The 17,078-nt window shown below is 46.5% G+C and overlaps 1 protein-coding gene across 1 annotated transcript; it reads right to left on the bottom strand.

Moving 5' to 3' along the window:
- Nucleotides 1-5,136: 5,136 nt before the first annotated feature.
- On the bottom strand, nucleotides 5,137-9,775 carry ccdc71 (coiled-coil domain containing 71). Its single transcript, XM_067998374.1, has one exon. The coding sequence runs from the start codon at nucleotides 9,640-9,642 to the stop codon at nucleotides 8,842-8,844; it is 801 nt and encodes a 266-aa protein (XP_067854475.1). The 5' UTR covers nucleotides 9,643-9,775; the 3' UTR covers nucleotides 5,137-8,841.
- Nucleotides 9,776-17,078: the final 7,303 nt, after the last annotated feature.

Below are 17,078 nucleotides of genomic sequence, written 5' to 3'. Positions count from 1 at the left end.
CTATAACTTGGTGTTGTAAAATTGTTTACAATTGTCAACCCCAGTCCATCACCGGCATCTCCACATCATGACTACCTCCTTTATGCAGCGATATTGACCTAAGCAAGGAACTCGCCCTGTTCATCCGTTAGCCGTGGCTCAGTGGGAGTCACTCTCTTGCCTGAGTCGGAAGGTCGTGGGTTCAAATCCCACTCGAGAGACTCGAGCCCATAATCTAGGCCGACACTCCCAGTGCAGTACTGAGGGAGGCACCGTCTTTCAGATGAAACATTAAACCCTCTCAGATGGGGTTAAAAGATCCCACAGCATTATTCGAAGAGGAGCAGGGGAGTTCTCCTCCCCAGGTGACCTGGGCCAATATTTATCTCTCAACCAAACAGAGATCATTTGTCTCATTGCTGTTTGTGGGATCTTGCTGTGCGCAAATTGGCTGCTACGTTTCCTACATTACAACAGTGACCACAGTTCAAAAGTACTTCATTGGCTGTGACGTGCTCCGAGACGTCCTGAGGATGTGAAAGGCGCGATAGAAATATCATCCCTGCTCCAGAGAGCTAGCTGAGAATCTGATTAGCCTCGGTGAGTTTAGGCAAGGAGGAAGGCGGAAACAAAATTCTGTCAGGGATCCCACCTCTGATGACCCTGAATGTTATGAGCAGCTCGGCTGCGCTGCCCTCTATGGTGGAATAGCCTGGCTTACTTCCTCCCGCGCACAAAATGGGCACGTGCGTGAAGAAGTGCAGGGCAGCTGGCACCAACGAGGGTCAGCACCGGCAGGACACGGGAGGCACAAGACACTGGCAATGGGTAAGTTTCTCAATTAATTAATACTGCATCAAATAATCAGACACAAATCAAGAAAGATGCCTTTTTACAAAATTGTGAAAATGTTTGTGATATTTAAATACCTCCCGCCCCGTAGTAACCCCAATACAATAGAGTGAAAATTACAGAACATTTTACAGTCAAAGCATCATTTGGAAAATAAATGTAAAACATACACAGGTCAGAATATCAAAATCACTCACTCCCAGCTCTCAATTTCATGCGTGAAAATCTTGTTTTAAGTTTTAAAATGTTAAAAATATGTAAATCAATCGCCCACCCCCCGCCCCTTTTTAAAAAAAAAATCTAAAACACGCACACTGTCCCTTTCGACATTTAAACTGCTTGTCGAACAGTCGATTTTCACAGGAGCATCTTTGGATGTCGCTCCCACTGAGGCGATCTGCTGGCAATAAGATTCAGACGCCTTTCACGATAACTTCATGTCACTTGTCGAGATACCTCCAGTCTCTTGTCGCAGAAAATGCGGTTTTATGTACTTTAGAAAAGGATGCATAGATGCTAATTGAAAGTGGATAGTTTGACAGCGTACTGTGCAAACAGTACTTTACCCAATGCTACAATTAAAGCCAACGGACGGTCTATATGAAGAGTACACAGCAGCATTCAGCAAAGCTCTTGCGGCAGTGATACCCATTTTAGTAGACATGCTGCGACCCTCCGCTTGCTGTGCCTCTGGGCAGCTCAGGGTTAATTTACCACACTGAGATATTGCACGCAGCCCCAGTCCGCTCTGTGCTTTCTCCCTCTACGGTAAGGCGAGATCGATTGCACGAGGGACTCGCGGGGTATGGTGAGGCGGAGAGGGAGGCGGATGCTTGCGGGACCAGGAGCCTTTTCCTGCCCCCACTTCTCGAAGTTCTGCAGTGAAAAGGTCCTATTAACATAGATCTGCTGGTCCTACAGGTTTTATGCCTCCCCCACTTCCTGTAGAAAGCACCTAGCCTCCACTTGCCACCTGCCCATCACGGTCTCGACTGTAATCCAGACTTTAGCATCTGGGGTACGAAACCACGTCACATCAGTGACGGTGCAGCATTCCCAAGACAGGCCTCTGAAGACGCCATTAGTTCAGATGATAGCTTTTGACAATAACAGCAACACTACTTTGTGGGTTAAAGTTTACAAGAGCATCTTCTGTACTAAAGGCCCAAGAATATTGCACATCGAAATTACTACAGCTCCCTCTTCTCTCAATTGCGGCAAACATTTGGATACTGTCTCCCGAACAATAGTAATTTAACCTAGTAGTCAAACTTCATAGAATCTTACAGCACAGGAGGTTGCCATTCGGCCCATCGTGCCTGTGCCAGCTCTTTGAAAGAGCTATCCAATTAGACCCACTCCCCCCGCCAGCCCCCATCCATAGCCATTCAAATTTTCTCCCCTTCAATTTTGGGCTCCTCCTACCCCCTCACAATTAGTAACCTCGAGAGGTTAAAAGACCCATAACTCTTTTCCCCCCCCCCACCCCACTTCCATCTTTGGATTCTACTCAAATGGATCCTGAAGAGTTGAGTTGGTGCCAAGTTGGCCTGAAGCCCTGGATGGGACGGGGCCAGTCATCAATCGGGGAGCTGAAATCAAGGCCGGCCAATGCCGGAGAGACTCTCATTTCCAATCCAAGGAGCGGACGTGGAAATAAAAGTCCCTGCACTTTGATGGGTTTTTTTTTTAAATGCACACTTCCAAACTCATTTGTACCTCCATTTAAAAAACCCAATACTAATCTTTGAAACACTTTGCAACATAATGGCACAAAAATTCCATGATCCATGAAAAAGAGTTAATGCAAAAACAAGGTTCAAAATATTGGCACAATGGTTTGATAATTGTTTTTAAAACAAGAAAAAAAAAAGACAAATCCAATTTCCCACCGGACTCTTCATAATTCACAGTAAAAGTTGCTGCTGAAAAAGGCAGCTGAATTTTTTTTTCTGAAACACATAATTACTTCAAACAAAAACGCATGTACCATAAACTTTCGATATTCTTGGTTAATATAATTAACAATACATCAGGCAGACAGCAACTGTGCAGCTGCAGACGGACGATAAAAAGGTGCTGGGGGAGGGGGGCAGATACACAAGGAATATTGCATCTTTTGCTTTTTTTGTTTTGTTTCGATAACACTTTAAATGCCACCCCTCGAGTCTCACCGAGAGGCCAAAGGACAACGGCAAAGGCTACACAACACGTCTTAGAAACAGCAGCATCACTTCATCAGAACAGAGAAAGACATGAACGCCATCTTGAATGCGACAGCCTTGCCCAATAAAGCTGCACACATCTGGAACTTAAAACAGTCGCCCTATCAGGAAAGACTGAACAGGCTGGTGCACTTTTCTCTAGAAAAGAGAAGACTGAGGGGTGACCTGATAGAGGTCTTTAAAAATTATGAAAGGGTTTGATAGGGTAGATGTAGAGAAGATGTTTCCACTTGTGGGGGAGACCAGAACGAGGGGTCATAAATATAAGATAATAATATCCAATAGGGAATTCAGGAGAAACTTCTTTACCCAGAGAGTGGTGAAAATGTGGAACTCACTATCACAAGGAGTAGTTGAGGCGAATAGTATAGATACATTTAAGGGGAAACACATGAGGGAGAAAGGAATAGAAGGATATGCTGATAGGGTGAGATGAAGAGGGGAGGGAGGAGGCTCACATGGAGCATAAACACCGGCATAGACCTGTTGGGCCGAATGGCCTGTTTCCGTGCTGTACATTCTATGTAATGAAATCTCGCAACACTGCAAGTACTTTAAGCTTCTAGAGAATATCAACCAATTAATCATTGGGGGTGTTGGAACAGTCCAGAAAGCATTGCTTTCATTGGCCAAAATCTATTAACTATCAATAGAAGGGATATGAGGCTAAGGCGGATATATGGGGTTAGGTCACAGATCAGCCATGATCTCACTGAATGGTGGAACAGGCTCGAGGGGCTAAATGGCCTCCTCCTGTTCCTAGAAACTATTGGATATTGGAGCCATTTTGTTTTTCCCCTCCCCCGAAGGCAGCGAGACTTGGGAGTCTGGGTTCCAGGGGCACCGTCTGCCATACAGTGCCCAGCCCCAGTAGCCATTCTTCATGTGTAAATGTGGACAGAGTGTTGGCGGGCTATTTGACTGCAGAGTGCATCACAGCCAAGCTCAGCCCTCAGCCCAGGTCCATAGGCGCACATCTGTTCCAGAAAGTGTCGCTGCATTAAAATCAGACAGGGAGGGGGGACCTTTGGCTGATTTCCCCCCCACCTTCCCCAACTTCCTTTCCCTAGTTTGGGGCTTGCCTGATGCAAATTGCAGCCTCTTGTACGATGGTGGCTGAGATTGGCTAACTGCCCACAGTCCAAGGATGGAACATGACTCCTTCTAGGTCTATCTGCGTCATACCACGCTAGAGAGTGGCATTTGCCCAGAGTTTGGGGGCGGGGGAAATGAAAATATAAAACAAAATATTTAATTTGAACCAGTGTTGACCAATAGAAATCCGACTAGCCCCAGGTGAGGTTACAGGCGACACAGTTTTAACCACCTGCACTAATTTTAGTAGAAAACGCCTCACACACAATAAGGGTAAACATACTTCACACGAGGATATTTACTGAACAAACATCTGCCACCGTTCAACAACCAAAGTAAACCAGCCACAAAGATTAAAAAAAACACTCCCACACTCTGCTTTTCATCTCACCGTTTTACCAACAAACGCACAAAAAGGTTAAAGTTCACACGCCGTGTGGATACGAGTATTGAGATCACGTGACCAACGATGGGGTCTGTTACTCATTTTTCAATTTACTGATCAGGAATGCAATTAGGGAATCAAGGGGTGTGGGGATCAGGCGGGAAAGTGGAGTTGAGGTCAAAGATCAGCCATGATCTGACTGAATGGCGGAGCAGGCTCGAGGGGCCGTGTGGCCCACTCCTGCTCCCATTTCTTATGTTCTTAGCCACATCTGGATTCCCAATTAGCCACATGTGGCTGGTAGCTAACGTACTGGGCAATTCTGGCCTAAATAAGGTGCTCAACAAGACAATACCTTACATCAAACGTAAGCTAGATGTTCACCAACAGGTCGCCTGACGCTGGCTCCTAAGTTCAAGAGCCATGCACCGAGTCTTAGTTAAGATCACCCCAGGCCCCAGCGACCAGACTCGGCCCCATCTTAGCTCCCCATTAAGCACCATTACGGAAACCATGCTCTGAACTAAAATCATTTCAAGTAGTACAATCCTCGATTATTCACAACGCTTTGCACGACATCGTAAATCTGAATTCAGCTGATATAAAAAAAAGTTTTATTAAAACTTTGGGCGTGTCTCACATTGAGAATATTAGTTACTTAGAAACCCCAGGCTCTCCCCCACTCTCTCTCAAGGGTTTTAGATAAAGCTCCATTGGGTTATACAACAACTTGCATTTGTATAGTGCCTTTAACATAGTAAAAAACGTCCCAGGGTGCTTCACAGGAGTGATTATCAAACAAAATTTGACACTAGCCACAAAGAGATATTAGGACAGGTGACCAAAAGCTTGGTCAAAGAGGTAGGTTTTAAGGAGCGTCTTAATGGAGAGAGAGAGGCGGAGAGGTTTAGGGAGGGTATTCCAGAGCTTAGGGCCCAGGCAGCTGAAGGCACGGCCGCCAATGGTGGAGTGATGGAAATCGGGGATGCGGAAGAGGCCAGAATTGGGGGAACGCAGAGATCTCGGAAGGTTGTAGGGCTGGAGGAGGTTACAGAGATAGGGAGGGGGCGAGGGTAAGGAGGGATTTGAAAACAAGGATTTTAAAATTGAGGTGTTCCCGGATTGGGAGCCAATGTAGGTCAGCGAGCACAGGGGTGATGGGTGAACAGGACTCGGTGCGAGTTAGGATACGAGCAGCAGAGTTTTGGATGAGCTCAAGTTTACGGAGGGTGAAAAATGGGAGGCCGGCCAGGAGAGCATTGGAATAGTGGAGTCTGGAGGTAACAAAGGCACGGATGAGGGTTTCAGCAGCAGATGAGCTGAGGCAGGGGCAGAGTCGGGAACCAAATGCCTCTCGCAAACACAGCACATTTCAATCATCACTGAGCTCTGCCTTCTGGTCTTCAGGCAATAGCTCACAACAAAGGAATAGGCTCCCTATCAAATATTTACACAAAGATTAAAGATGCTAGCTGAATTTTTCCAAAGACAAATTATAGCCGTAATTTGGCAAGAGTTGATTTTCGGGAAACATTCGGTTAATAAGTGCTCCGAGAAACACACAAGTCAACATGGCAGTCATAGGGGGAAGAGTCTGGCAAGCAAAACCCAATGTTGCAACTTAACCAGATTAATTCATTTAAATTTTCTGTCCTTAATTAATTCTCGGGATGTGGGCGCCGCTGACAAAGCCGGCGTTTATTGCCCATCCCTAGTTGCCCTGTGAAGGTGGTGGTGGGCCGCCTTCTTGAACCGCTGGCAGCGTTTTGGTGCGACTGAGGGGCCACTTCAGAGGGCAATTAAGAGTTAACTACATTGGTGTGGGGACTGGAGTCACATATAGGCCCAGACGGCAGGTTTCCTTCCCTAAAGGGACATTAATGAACCGGTTGGGTTTTTATGACAATCCGACAAGCTTCACGGTCACTTTTACTGACACCAGCTTTTAAAAACAAATTCTCAAACGGCCCTAGTGGGGATTTTAACATGTTCTCTGGATTATTAATCCAGGCCTCACAGCTAAAGATGTGAAAGGCTATAGTTTAAAAAAAAACAAAGTACACTATTTATACAGGAATATGTTGTGTTACTGGATTTACTTTAAAATACTGAACTCGTGATGGGATTTTTTTTTTAAGGTGAAGTTAATCTCCCAAAACCCATCCTTTGGTGCACAATAAGCTTCTACAAAAACTCTTTTGCAATTAAAAGTTACACAGTTTGGCCTCTTAGAGTCACGGAGCACAGAAGGGGGCCATTCGGCCCATTGTGCCTCTTTGAAAGGTGCTTTGAATCCAATTAGTCCCACACCCCCTGCTCTTTCCCCATAGCCCTGCAAATTTGTCCTGGGAGTCAGTGAGTTTATTCAGCGAGCGACTGTGCCTTAGGGCTCAGGAAGGTCGTAGGATACGTCCCTTGTAAGCGGCCCCTGGGCAGGGTGAAGGTACAATCGGTCTCGGTGCTCCCAAATTTAAGGTGGGGAAGAGGGAGAGAAAAGGCTCCACTCCCGAGAACTGTGGGGGGGTGGGGGGTTGGGAAAGAGACAGGATTGGTCAGGGCTGTGAAGGCTCCTTTGTTCGAATTGCCTGCCATGGCGTCCAATCAGAAAGCAGCCGGTCACTGGTGGAGCCACAGCCCAGTGAGAAAACCAGCACAAAGAGAGAGAGAAAGTGGTCAGATCAAACTGTACAAATATTGATTTGGTGCTCACATGCACAAGTCTCAAGGTCCCTTCTACAACATTCATCCTGTCTTTACATTGCACAAAACATAGATCACTAATACAGGAAACGGTCTACAAACTTTTACTGAGAACTCCAAGACCAAAGGAGAATCTTTGATTGAAAATCCACAAACATACAAACAAAAAAAAATTAAATGAATCTAAGCCATTAAAAAAAACTCGAGTACACACCTGTCTACAGTGGGCTCTGTTCTACACACCGGTCCTCCACTGAGCGATTAGTGCCTCAGGTCATTGTTGGTCGCAATGTCTATGGTCCACCGTCAGGGTTGGCACGAGGTTCCTACAAGTAGGGTACGTGTCGAATCGGGTATCGAGTGGCTCTGCAACACAGTCGCAATCTCCCCCCTTTCCCCCTCTGCTCCAACTTCCTTCCTTCTTCCCCCTCCCCCAGGTGAATTATTTTGGTGGGATAGTCCGTGGGCACCAGGAACCTTCCCGTTATCTCGCTGAAGTTACCCCAGGTCACGCGCAAGCCGGGATTGGTGAGTGCTGATGGGCTATTCAACCATTGTGGGGGGGGGTGGGTGGGGGGAGGATAGCCGGGTTGAATCCTTCCCTCAGCATCGACACGCGTGCTCTCCGGTAAGGATCAGCGATCAGCAGATACACTGGACTATTCCTCGCGCCTCCTCTCCCACCCCGCCAGCTCAGATGGCAAGTGCTGGTGGGCTATTCGACCATGGGGGGGGGGGGGGGAAACACAACCAAGTTCAATCCTTTCCTCATCAGACAGACAGAGACAGAGACATGCATGCACTCCCGCAGCGATCAGAAGCAGCTCCACTGGACAATTTCTTCCCTTCCTACCAGCCCAGACATAGAAACCAACTGCATCGCCAACAGCCCTGAGCTCAGCTAAGCCAGAGGGAAACCAGGGGTTGGACCTGAGCCTTTCAGCTCAGTGCCAAGCCGAGACACAACAGAGCGGGCCGATCACCTTTCAAAAGACTAGCCTTGAGGAATCTCAACGTAAAAATGTCTAGAGGGTTTGAAGGGGGGGGGGTGGAACCTATCTGAAGCAGCACAGGTACTGAACCGAGACCAACAATGATCGACTAAAACTTTGTTCCAAATCCTTTATAGCAGCTGCACTCTGAGCTCACTGGACACATTTTACACCGATTGCATTAGAGAAAAAAAAACTAAAACGCAAGGAAATCAAAGGACTAAAATATGTTAAAAACTGGTCGATTAGACTTTTTTTGGACAACCATTAAAGTCACATCTTATATTGCACAACAACTTATGAGCAGGAGTAGACGAACGGGGCAGTTCGACGATGAACCTGGCAGAGGGAAATTTTTTGGGGGGATGCAGCGAGGGGCGGGGGAAATCCAGCTCCACAAAGTTTTCGCAGATCCATCAGCAGTTTTTTTTTTAAAAAAAAGCCTTGTCTGAAACCAACAAGGTCCTGGAAAAAAAATACAGAACAGAAGCATTTAAAAAAAAATATATAAAAAACACACAGAAGAGTCTGTTTTAATGAGATGTCCATTTAAAAAGAAGTTGATGGGTGTGTGGCAGTCAGTTCCAGCCCCCGCCCCCCCCCCCCCCCACCACTAGTTAGGGTAGGTTATCGGCCTGATTTTAATGACAGGAGACAGGTTCACTCGGAGAATCTCTTGGGCTTTCCGCCTCACTTCTTCATCCGAAGACGAGTCGTCCACTTTGATAACTTTGGACCTCAAGAGCTGCAATCTGGTTTTGCGGGGTGGCACGTGCCTCTCCGTGTACCCGGGCTGCGCAGTCCTGTCCCTCCTCGCCGCCGTCTCCTCGGGCGGCGCCCGCTGCTGCGCCCGCCGCGTCGTCTCCGGCTCCCGTTTGGACAGGAGGTTCCTCTCCGGGTATCTGTGCCTCTTCGCCTCGCCGGCCGGCTTGCCCGTCGTCGTCGTCGTCGGGGCAGCGCCGCCTCCTCCGTCCGAGGGTCTCGGAGAAGCCCCCCGGTCCGCGGGGTCCGTCGACCTGGCGCCCAGTCTGACGCCGGAGGCCCGCGGCTTCAGCCAGCCGTTGGGTCTGGGCGCCTTCCGGGTGGAGGTGGTGGTGGAGGAGGAGGAGGAGGAGGGCGGGCTGGTCTCCCGGGCCGAGCTGGACCCTGCCTTGGGGCCGGTGCCCGCGGTGCCCGGCGCTGGCACCTGGCAGGTGCAGGCGGTGTAGCCGTAGACGTCCTTGCTGCGGAGCACGGTGGGCTGGTAACCCTCCTCCCTCAGGCCCTGCAGGAAGATCAGCAGCTGGCGCTGGGAGTGCAGCAGGTCCTTGGACCGGGGGCTGAAGACGGTCAGCGCGTCCTCCAGGGCCTGCTGGCCCACCAGGGAGATCCGGGACCAGGCCTCCACGGCCTGGCCCTCGGGCTGCTCGGCCATTGGGGGCCCTGCGGTGTGGGAGTAGGAGGAGGCCCCAGCGTGAGGTGCAGGTTCAGCGATCACTGAGGCCCAGGCTCGGTCCGAGGGTTGACGTTGCCTCCGCGCCGCGCGGGAGCATCACTTCCCCCCCCAGCCCCCCCAACAATATATCTTCACCCCCCCCCCCTCCTCCCTCCTTCCCCCCCCCGCCTTTAAAGACCAGGCTTCGGCCCCCCTCAAAACTCAAGCCCGAGGCCTCGGGCCCTCAACCCGACAACCGAGGTCCGACCCGCCGCCAAACCCCGCCTCCCTCTGACCTCACTTCCGCTCTGACGTCAGAGAAGCGTCATTGCCTCCTCAGAGGAGGGGGCGGGGCTTCATTATTGGGGTTAAAAACTTTTGGGGGTAAAATGGGGTCACGGAGGGGTCAGGGGGACATCCAACCCTTTGCCCCATTTCACCCTTTGTATATGGGGTAGAGTTTGATTATTGGGGCTTAAATCTTTTGGGGGGGTTAAAGGGGGGGGTCATAGAGGGGTCAGGGGAACATCCAACCCTTTCCCCCAACCCATTACTGAGTCTCAGAGAAACTTCGGAGAAAAGTTTTTTTGAGAAGTTTAAAGTCCTTTTCCAACCAGAACTTTCCACCCGGAGGCTCTGCCCTCGGCGTCAGGAGGTCGTGGGGCTCGAGCCCCCCACCCCCCCCACCCAACTCCAGAAACACGAGCCCCATAATCGAGGCTGACTCTTCCCCGGTACCGGTACCGAGGGAGCGGAGTGCTGCCCTGTCGGAGGTGCCGTCTATCGGGATGAGACGTTAAACTGAGGCCCCCGTCTGCCCCTCTCGGGTGGATGTAAAAGATCCCACGGCCACTATTGGAAGAAGAGCAGGGGAGTTCTCCAGTGTCCTGGGTCAATATTTATCCCTCAACCAACATCACTAAAAACAGATTATCTGGTCGTTATCACGTTGCTGTTTGTGGGATCTTGCTGTGCGCAAATTAGTTGCAGCATTTCCTTACATTACAACAGTGACTATGCTTTAAAAGTACTTCATTCACTGGGAAGGGCTTTGGGACATCCTGAGGATGTGAAAGGCGCTGAATAAATCTTTTTTTTATTCGTTCATGGGATGTGGGCGTCGCCGGCAGGGCCCGCATTTATTGCCCATCCCTAATTGCCCTTGAGAAGGTGGTGGTGAGCCGCCTTCTTGAACAACTGAGTGGCTTGCTAGGCCATTTCAGAGGGTGATTAAAAATCAACCACATTGCTGTGGGTTTGGAGTCACATATAGGCCCAGACTGGGTAAGGACGGCAGGTTTCCTTCCCTAAAGGACATTAGTGAATCAGATGGGTTTTTACGACAATCCGGTAGTTTCATGGCCACCATTACTGATGCAAGTTTTTTTTTATTCCAGATTTTCATTTAATTAATTGAATTTAAATTCCCCAGCTGCCGTGGCAGGATTTGAACTCATGACTCTGGAATAGTAGTTCAGGCCTCTGGATTACTAGTTCAGTAACATAATCACTATGCTACCGTACCCAAAAATGCAAGTTCTTTTCTTGCATAAGGTGAAAAGGCAGAGGGGTTGAATTCTATTTATTATATTAATAGGGCGGCCAACTTTGAAGAGGTGTCAGTAAAATCAAATGGCCAAAGTGCACCGAACCCCAAGATCAATGCTCGCCCAATAACTGCCCCATGTCATGTAATGGGTTTGTTGCAAGTCGCTTTTGGTTTTCTATGAAGTTCTGAGGCGAGGTTGGAATTTGATATGTGGAATGAGTGGAGAGTTAATGGATTCAAAAATTAAGCAAAAGTTAGGGATCTTTGTTTTCAAATTATGTATTGTGTTAAAACTTATTACAACAACAACAGCTTGCATTTATATAGCGCCTTTAATGTAGAAAAACGTCCCAAGGCGCTTCGCAGGAGCGTAAATCAGATAATAATTTGACAATGAGCCACATAAGGAGATATGAGGACAAGTGACCAAAAGCTTGGTCAAAAGAGGTAGGTTTTAAGGAGCGTCTTAAAGGAAGAGAGAAAGGCGGAGAGGTTGAGGGAGGGAATTCTAGAGCCGAGGGCCTAGGTTGCTGAAGGCACGGCCGCCAATGGTGGAGTGATTAAAATAGGGGATGCACAAGAGGCCAGAATTGGAGGAGCGCAGAGATCTCGGAGGGTTGTAGGGCTGGAGGAGGTTACAGAGATAAGGAGGGAGGAGGCCATTACAGATTCCTCTGATCATTTGCATTGATCAAAGATTATCGATGTGTTTCCTTTATGACTTCAATTCCTTCACAGATGCAGTGCCAGCCATGACTTGGATCCAAATTAAAATTCAGCACTCATGTGTTTATCCAGCTTCCCCTTAAATGCATCTACACTATTCACCTCAACTACTCCTTGTGATAGCGAGTTCCACATTCTCACCACTCTCTGGGTAGAGAAGTTTCTCCTGAATTCCCTATTGGATTTATTAGTGACTATCTTATATTTATGGCCCTTAGTTCTGGTCTCTCCCACAAGTGGAAACAATTTCTCTACATCTACCCTATTAAACCCTTTCATAATCTTAAGGACCTCAATCAGGTCACCCCTTAGTCTTCTCTTTTCTAGAGAAAAGAATCCCAGCCTGTTCAGTCTTTCCTCTAGGTATAACCTCTCAGGTATCATCCTAGTAAATCCTTTTGCACCTTCTCCAGAGCCTCTATATCCTTTTTATAATATGGAGACCAGAACTGTTCACGGTACTCCAAATATGATTTAACCAAGTTTAACTTAACTTTTCTGCTTTTCAATTCTATCCCTCTAGAAATGAACCCCAGTGCTTGGTTTGCTTTTTTTAATGGCCTTATTAACCTGTGTCGCTACTTTTAATGATTTGTGTATCTGTACCCCCAGATCCCTCTGCTCCTCTATCCCATTTAGACTCTTATTATCCAAGCAGTCTGTGGCCTCCTTATTCTTCCTACCAAATGTACCGCCTCACTTATCTATATCGAAATTCATTCACCAATTACACGCCCATTCTGTAAGTTTATTAATGTCTTCCTCTATTTTATCGCAGTCCTCCTCAGTATTAATTATACCCCCCAATTTGATGTCATCTGCAAATTTTGAAATTGTACTTGAAATTATAATAAGAACATAAGAAATAGGAGCAGGAGTAGGCCAGACGGCGCCTCACGCCTGCTCCGCCATTCAATCAGATCATGGCTGATCTTCAACCTCAACTCCACTTTCCTGCCCGATTCCCATATCCCTTGATTTCCCTAGAGTCAAGAAATCTGTCTCAGCCTTGAATATATTCAGTGACTCAGTATCCACAGCCCTCTGGGGTAGAGAATTCCAAAGATTCACAACCCTCTGAGTGAAGAAATTCCTCCTCATCTCAGTCTGAAATGTCCGACCCCTTATCCTGAGACTATGCCCCCTAGTTCTAGACTCTCCAGCCAGGGGAAACAACCTCTCAGCATCTACCCTGTCAAGCCCCCTCATAATCTTATATGTTTCAATGAGATCACCTCTCATTCTTCTAAACTCCAGAGAGTATAGGCCCATTCTACTCAACCTCTCCTAATTACCTTTAATTAGGTAAAGTGAGGGAGAAGATGTGATTAATTGCACCTGTTGGAAAAGTTATACCTACATATCTATCGACAATATATTAAATTAAGTGCATTCTGTTGAAAACTCCTATGTAAACCTCTCCCTATGGTAAATCCTATGATAAAAGTCCACATTTCTGTCGCCCTTGGCTGTGACTCCATTAGGTGTCACTGTGGTAGGAGTTTCAGTGCTAGAGATGTCACACTTTGCCAGTCACATCACATCCTGTGTTCTGCAGGATGTTCTTATCAATCTTCTTCTCACAACTCACTCAAAATGCTGAAAATTCTGAAAAAAGTGTTCATCTGCCATTTTTTTTCTCAGTAACTGAAATTGCTATTTCAGTTAATATATCCCAGTAAAGACTCCACGAGAAGGGTGAACCAACCATGGCTAACTAAGGAAGTCAAGGATGGTATCAGGTTAAAAGAAAAGGCATACAACATGGCAAAGATTACTGGTAAGCCCGAAGATTGGGAAAACTTTAGAAACCAGCAAAGGATGACTAAAAGAAATAATAAAGGGGGAGAAAATGGATTATAAGAATAAACTAGCAAGAAATATAAAAACTGACAGTAAGAGCTTTTACAAATATATAAAAAGGAAGAGGGTAGCTAAAGTAAACATTGGTCTCTTAGAGGATGAGTCTGGGGAAATAATAATGGAAAACAAGGAAATGGCAGAGGCATTGAACAGATATTTCATACCTGTCTTCACAGTAGAAGACACTAAAAGCATACCAATAATAGTAGAAAATCAAGGGGCAAAGGGGAGGGAGGATCTAAAAAAAATCACTATCACTAGAGAAAAAGTACTAGGTAAACTAATGGGTCTAAAGGCTGACAAGTCCCCTGGACCCAATGGCTTGCATCCGAGGGTCTTAAAGGAAGTGGCTACAGAGATAGTGGACGCATTGGTTGTAATCTTCCTGGAAAGGTCCCAGCGGATTGGAAAACCGCAAATGTAACACCCCTATTCAAGAAAGGAGTGAGACAGAAAGCAGGTCAATTAGCCTAACATTTGTCACTGGGAAAATGCTAGAATCCATTATTAAGAAAGTAGTAGCAGGACATTTAGAGACTCAAAATAAAATCAAGGAGAGTCAACATGGTTTAATGAAGGGGAAATTGTGTTTGACAAATTTATTGGAGTTCTTTGAGGTAGTAACAATCAGGGTGGATAAAGGGGAACCAATAGATGTAGTGTATTTGGATTTCCAAAAGGCATTCGATAAGGTGCCACATAAAAGATTACTGCACAAGATAAGAGCTCATGGTGTTGGGGGTAATATACTGGAATGGATAGAGGATTGGCTAACTAACAGAAAACAAAGAGTCGGGATAAAAGGGTCATTTTCAAAATGGCAATCTGTAACTAGTGGGGTGCCGCAGGGCTCAGTGCTGGGGCCTCAACTATTTACAATATATATCAATGACTTGGATGAAGGAACAGAGTGTCTTGTGGCCAAATTTGCTGATGATACAAAGATAGGTGGAAAAGCAAGTTGTGATGAGGACACAAAGTGTCTGCAGGTTAAGCGAGTGGGCAAACATTTGGCAGATGGAATATAATGTGGGAAAATCTGAAGTCATCCACTTTGGTAGGAAGAATAAAAAAGCAAAATATTATATAAATGGAGAAAGACAACAGAATGCTGCGGTACAGAGGGATCTGGGTGTCCTCGTACATGAAACACAAAAAGTCAACATACAGGTGCAGCAGGTAATCCGGAAGGCAAACGGAATATTGGCCTTTATTTCTAGGGGGATGGAGTATAAAAGCAGGGAAGTCATGCTACAACTGTACAGGGTGCTGGTGAGACCACACCTGGAGTACTGCGTACAGTTCTGGTGCCCTTATTTAAGGAAGGACATATTTGAATCGGAGGCAGTTCAGAGAAGGTTCACTCGGTTGATTCTGGGTATGGAGGGTTTTCTTATGAGGAAAGATTGAACAGGAGTTTAGAAGATTGAGAGGCGATTTTATTGAAACATACAAGATTCTGAGGGGACTTGACAGGGTAAATGCTGAGAGGATGTTTCCCCTCATGGGGGAACCTAGAACTAGTCTCAGAATAAGGGGTCACCCATTTAAGATGGAAATGAGGAGAAATTTCTTCTCTCAGAGGGTTGTGAACCTTTAGAATTCTTTGCCCCAAAGAGTGTTGGAGGCTGAGTCATTGAATATATTCAAGGCTGAGTTAGACAAATTTTTGATCAGCGAGGGAGTCAAAGAATACGGGGAAAGGGCGGGAAAGTGGAGTTGAGGCCAGAATCAGATCAGCCGTGATCTCAGTGAATGGCGGAACAGGCTCGAGGGGCCGAATGGCCTACTCCTACTCCTATCTGCTATGTTCTTATGTACTATGTCCAAAATAAGGGTTTGAGCAAAATAAGAGTTTGAATATTACTTGTTTCACAATAGCATGATTAAATTTATCTACAGAATTATCTTTTGGGTCTTTCATTGTCTTCATTAAAGTTTTAACTTGAAGGTCTCTGTCTCTTCATAAAGCCTGGGCTCGGACTTGATGTTTGTGCCCAGAGCTGTGGTGTTGTTCGCTGAATTCAGATTGTGCAGTCTGAGCATCGCAGTGTACCCAATTTCCCAGGGTGCATCAGTACCTTCCAGTAGCTGAACAGCTGGAATATTTCTCTGTGGCTTCTAGCAATTTCTGCAGCTTTTCAAAATTATTTGAAGAAAGAGCAGAAGTCAAATCTCAAAATTTTCTTCAGGTACTTGAAATGAAGACAGGGATTCTTTGTGTTTGTTTTTAAAAGCTGCGTGTGTGAAAAAGTGAATGAGAAAAAAAGACGGATTATTTATTTTGTTTTGTGTTCCACAGACTTCAGAAAGCTGGGGGAGAGACAGAGAAGATTGGGGAATTATGGACCGAGAAGTGTGGGAGAAGGTCAGCTGGAGTAGATCCAAGACTTTGCTACAAAGGGGCGGTGCAGGTCACCCAGCAACGGTAGATGGGGGACTCTGAGATACTGGCATTTTGTTTAAAACCTTATTTCGTACATTAGAAATTTCACTTACTGAAAAAAAATTGGTGGTCAGAAATTTTTTTCAGAAAGCCTTTTGACTTAATTGATCAGTTCACTTTTTTCCCTTTTTTCATTGGTAGGTTCTCCTGATTGATATTCAGGATTGGTTATTTTTGTAAGTAATTAATAGTTTCTGATTGGCAGTTTTCTAGCCACTTATCTCGCTTTTGATTTGTGTATTCTCTACCTCTTCACTGCTGATTTGCTGCTTGTTCTAATTTACAAATTGTGAAAGAAAGAAAGAACTTGCATTTATACAGCGCCTTTCACTACCTCAGGACGTCCCAAAGCGCTTTACAGCCAATGAAGTACTTTTGAAGTGTAGTCACTGTTGTAAGTGTGATGCCAAAAGTGTGGCAACAGGAAGTAAATGTGACAAACAGGAAGTGTACGCTAGATTCAACCCTGGATGGACGGACACCTAGCTGTCCTGCGTTGTGAGTTTGGAAAGATGTTTCTGCTCTTACGAAACAGCAATGCACAACACTCTCGTTCTTCCTTAGGTTGAAGTATATGCAGTTCCGTCTGTCATGTTCTGCACTCAGGGCAGCTCCTAATGCAAGTCTGACTCATGCGATTCTTGAGCTACTCACTGGGGAAGAGTAGCCGAGGTGGTTTCCCGCTGCCTTCCTCACGGTTTTTATCTTCGGAGGGTCGTAGGGCTGGAGGAGGTTACAGAGATAGGGAGTGGGGCGAGGGCCAGTGAGGGATTTGAATCCTGGCATGAGAATTTTAAATTTGAGGCGTTGCTGGACCGGGAGCCGATGTAGGTCAGTGAGCACAGGGGGGGG

The sequence above is a fragment of the Heptranchias perlo genome, chromosome 17, assembly GCF_035084215.1.
Source record: "Heptranchias perlo isolate sHepPer1 chromosome 17, sHepPer1.hap1, whole genome shotgun sequence".
Taxonomy (NCBI): domain Eukaryota; kingdom Metazoa; phylum Chordata; class Chondrichthyes; order Hexanchiformes; family Hexanchidae; genus Heptranchias; species Heptranchias perlo.
This window is presented reverse-complemented; position numbering and strand designations above follow the sequence as displayed.

What these genes read in the sequence shown, in the direction of transcription:
- ccdc71 (XM_067998374.1), bottom strand. Translation starts at nt 9,642, where the DNA reads ATGGCCGAGCAGCCCGAGGGCCAGGCCGTGGAGGCCTGGTCCCGGATC.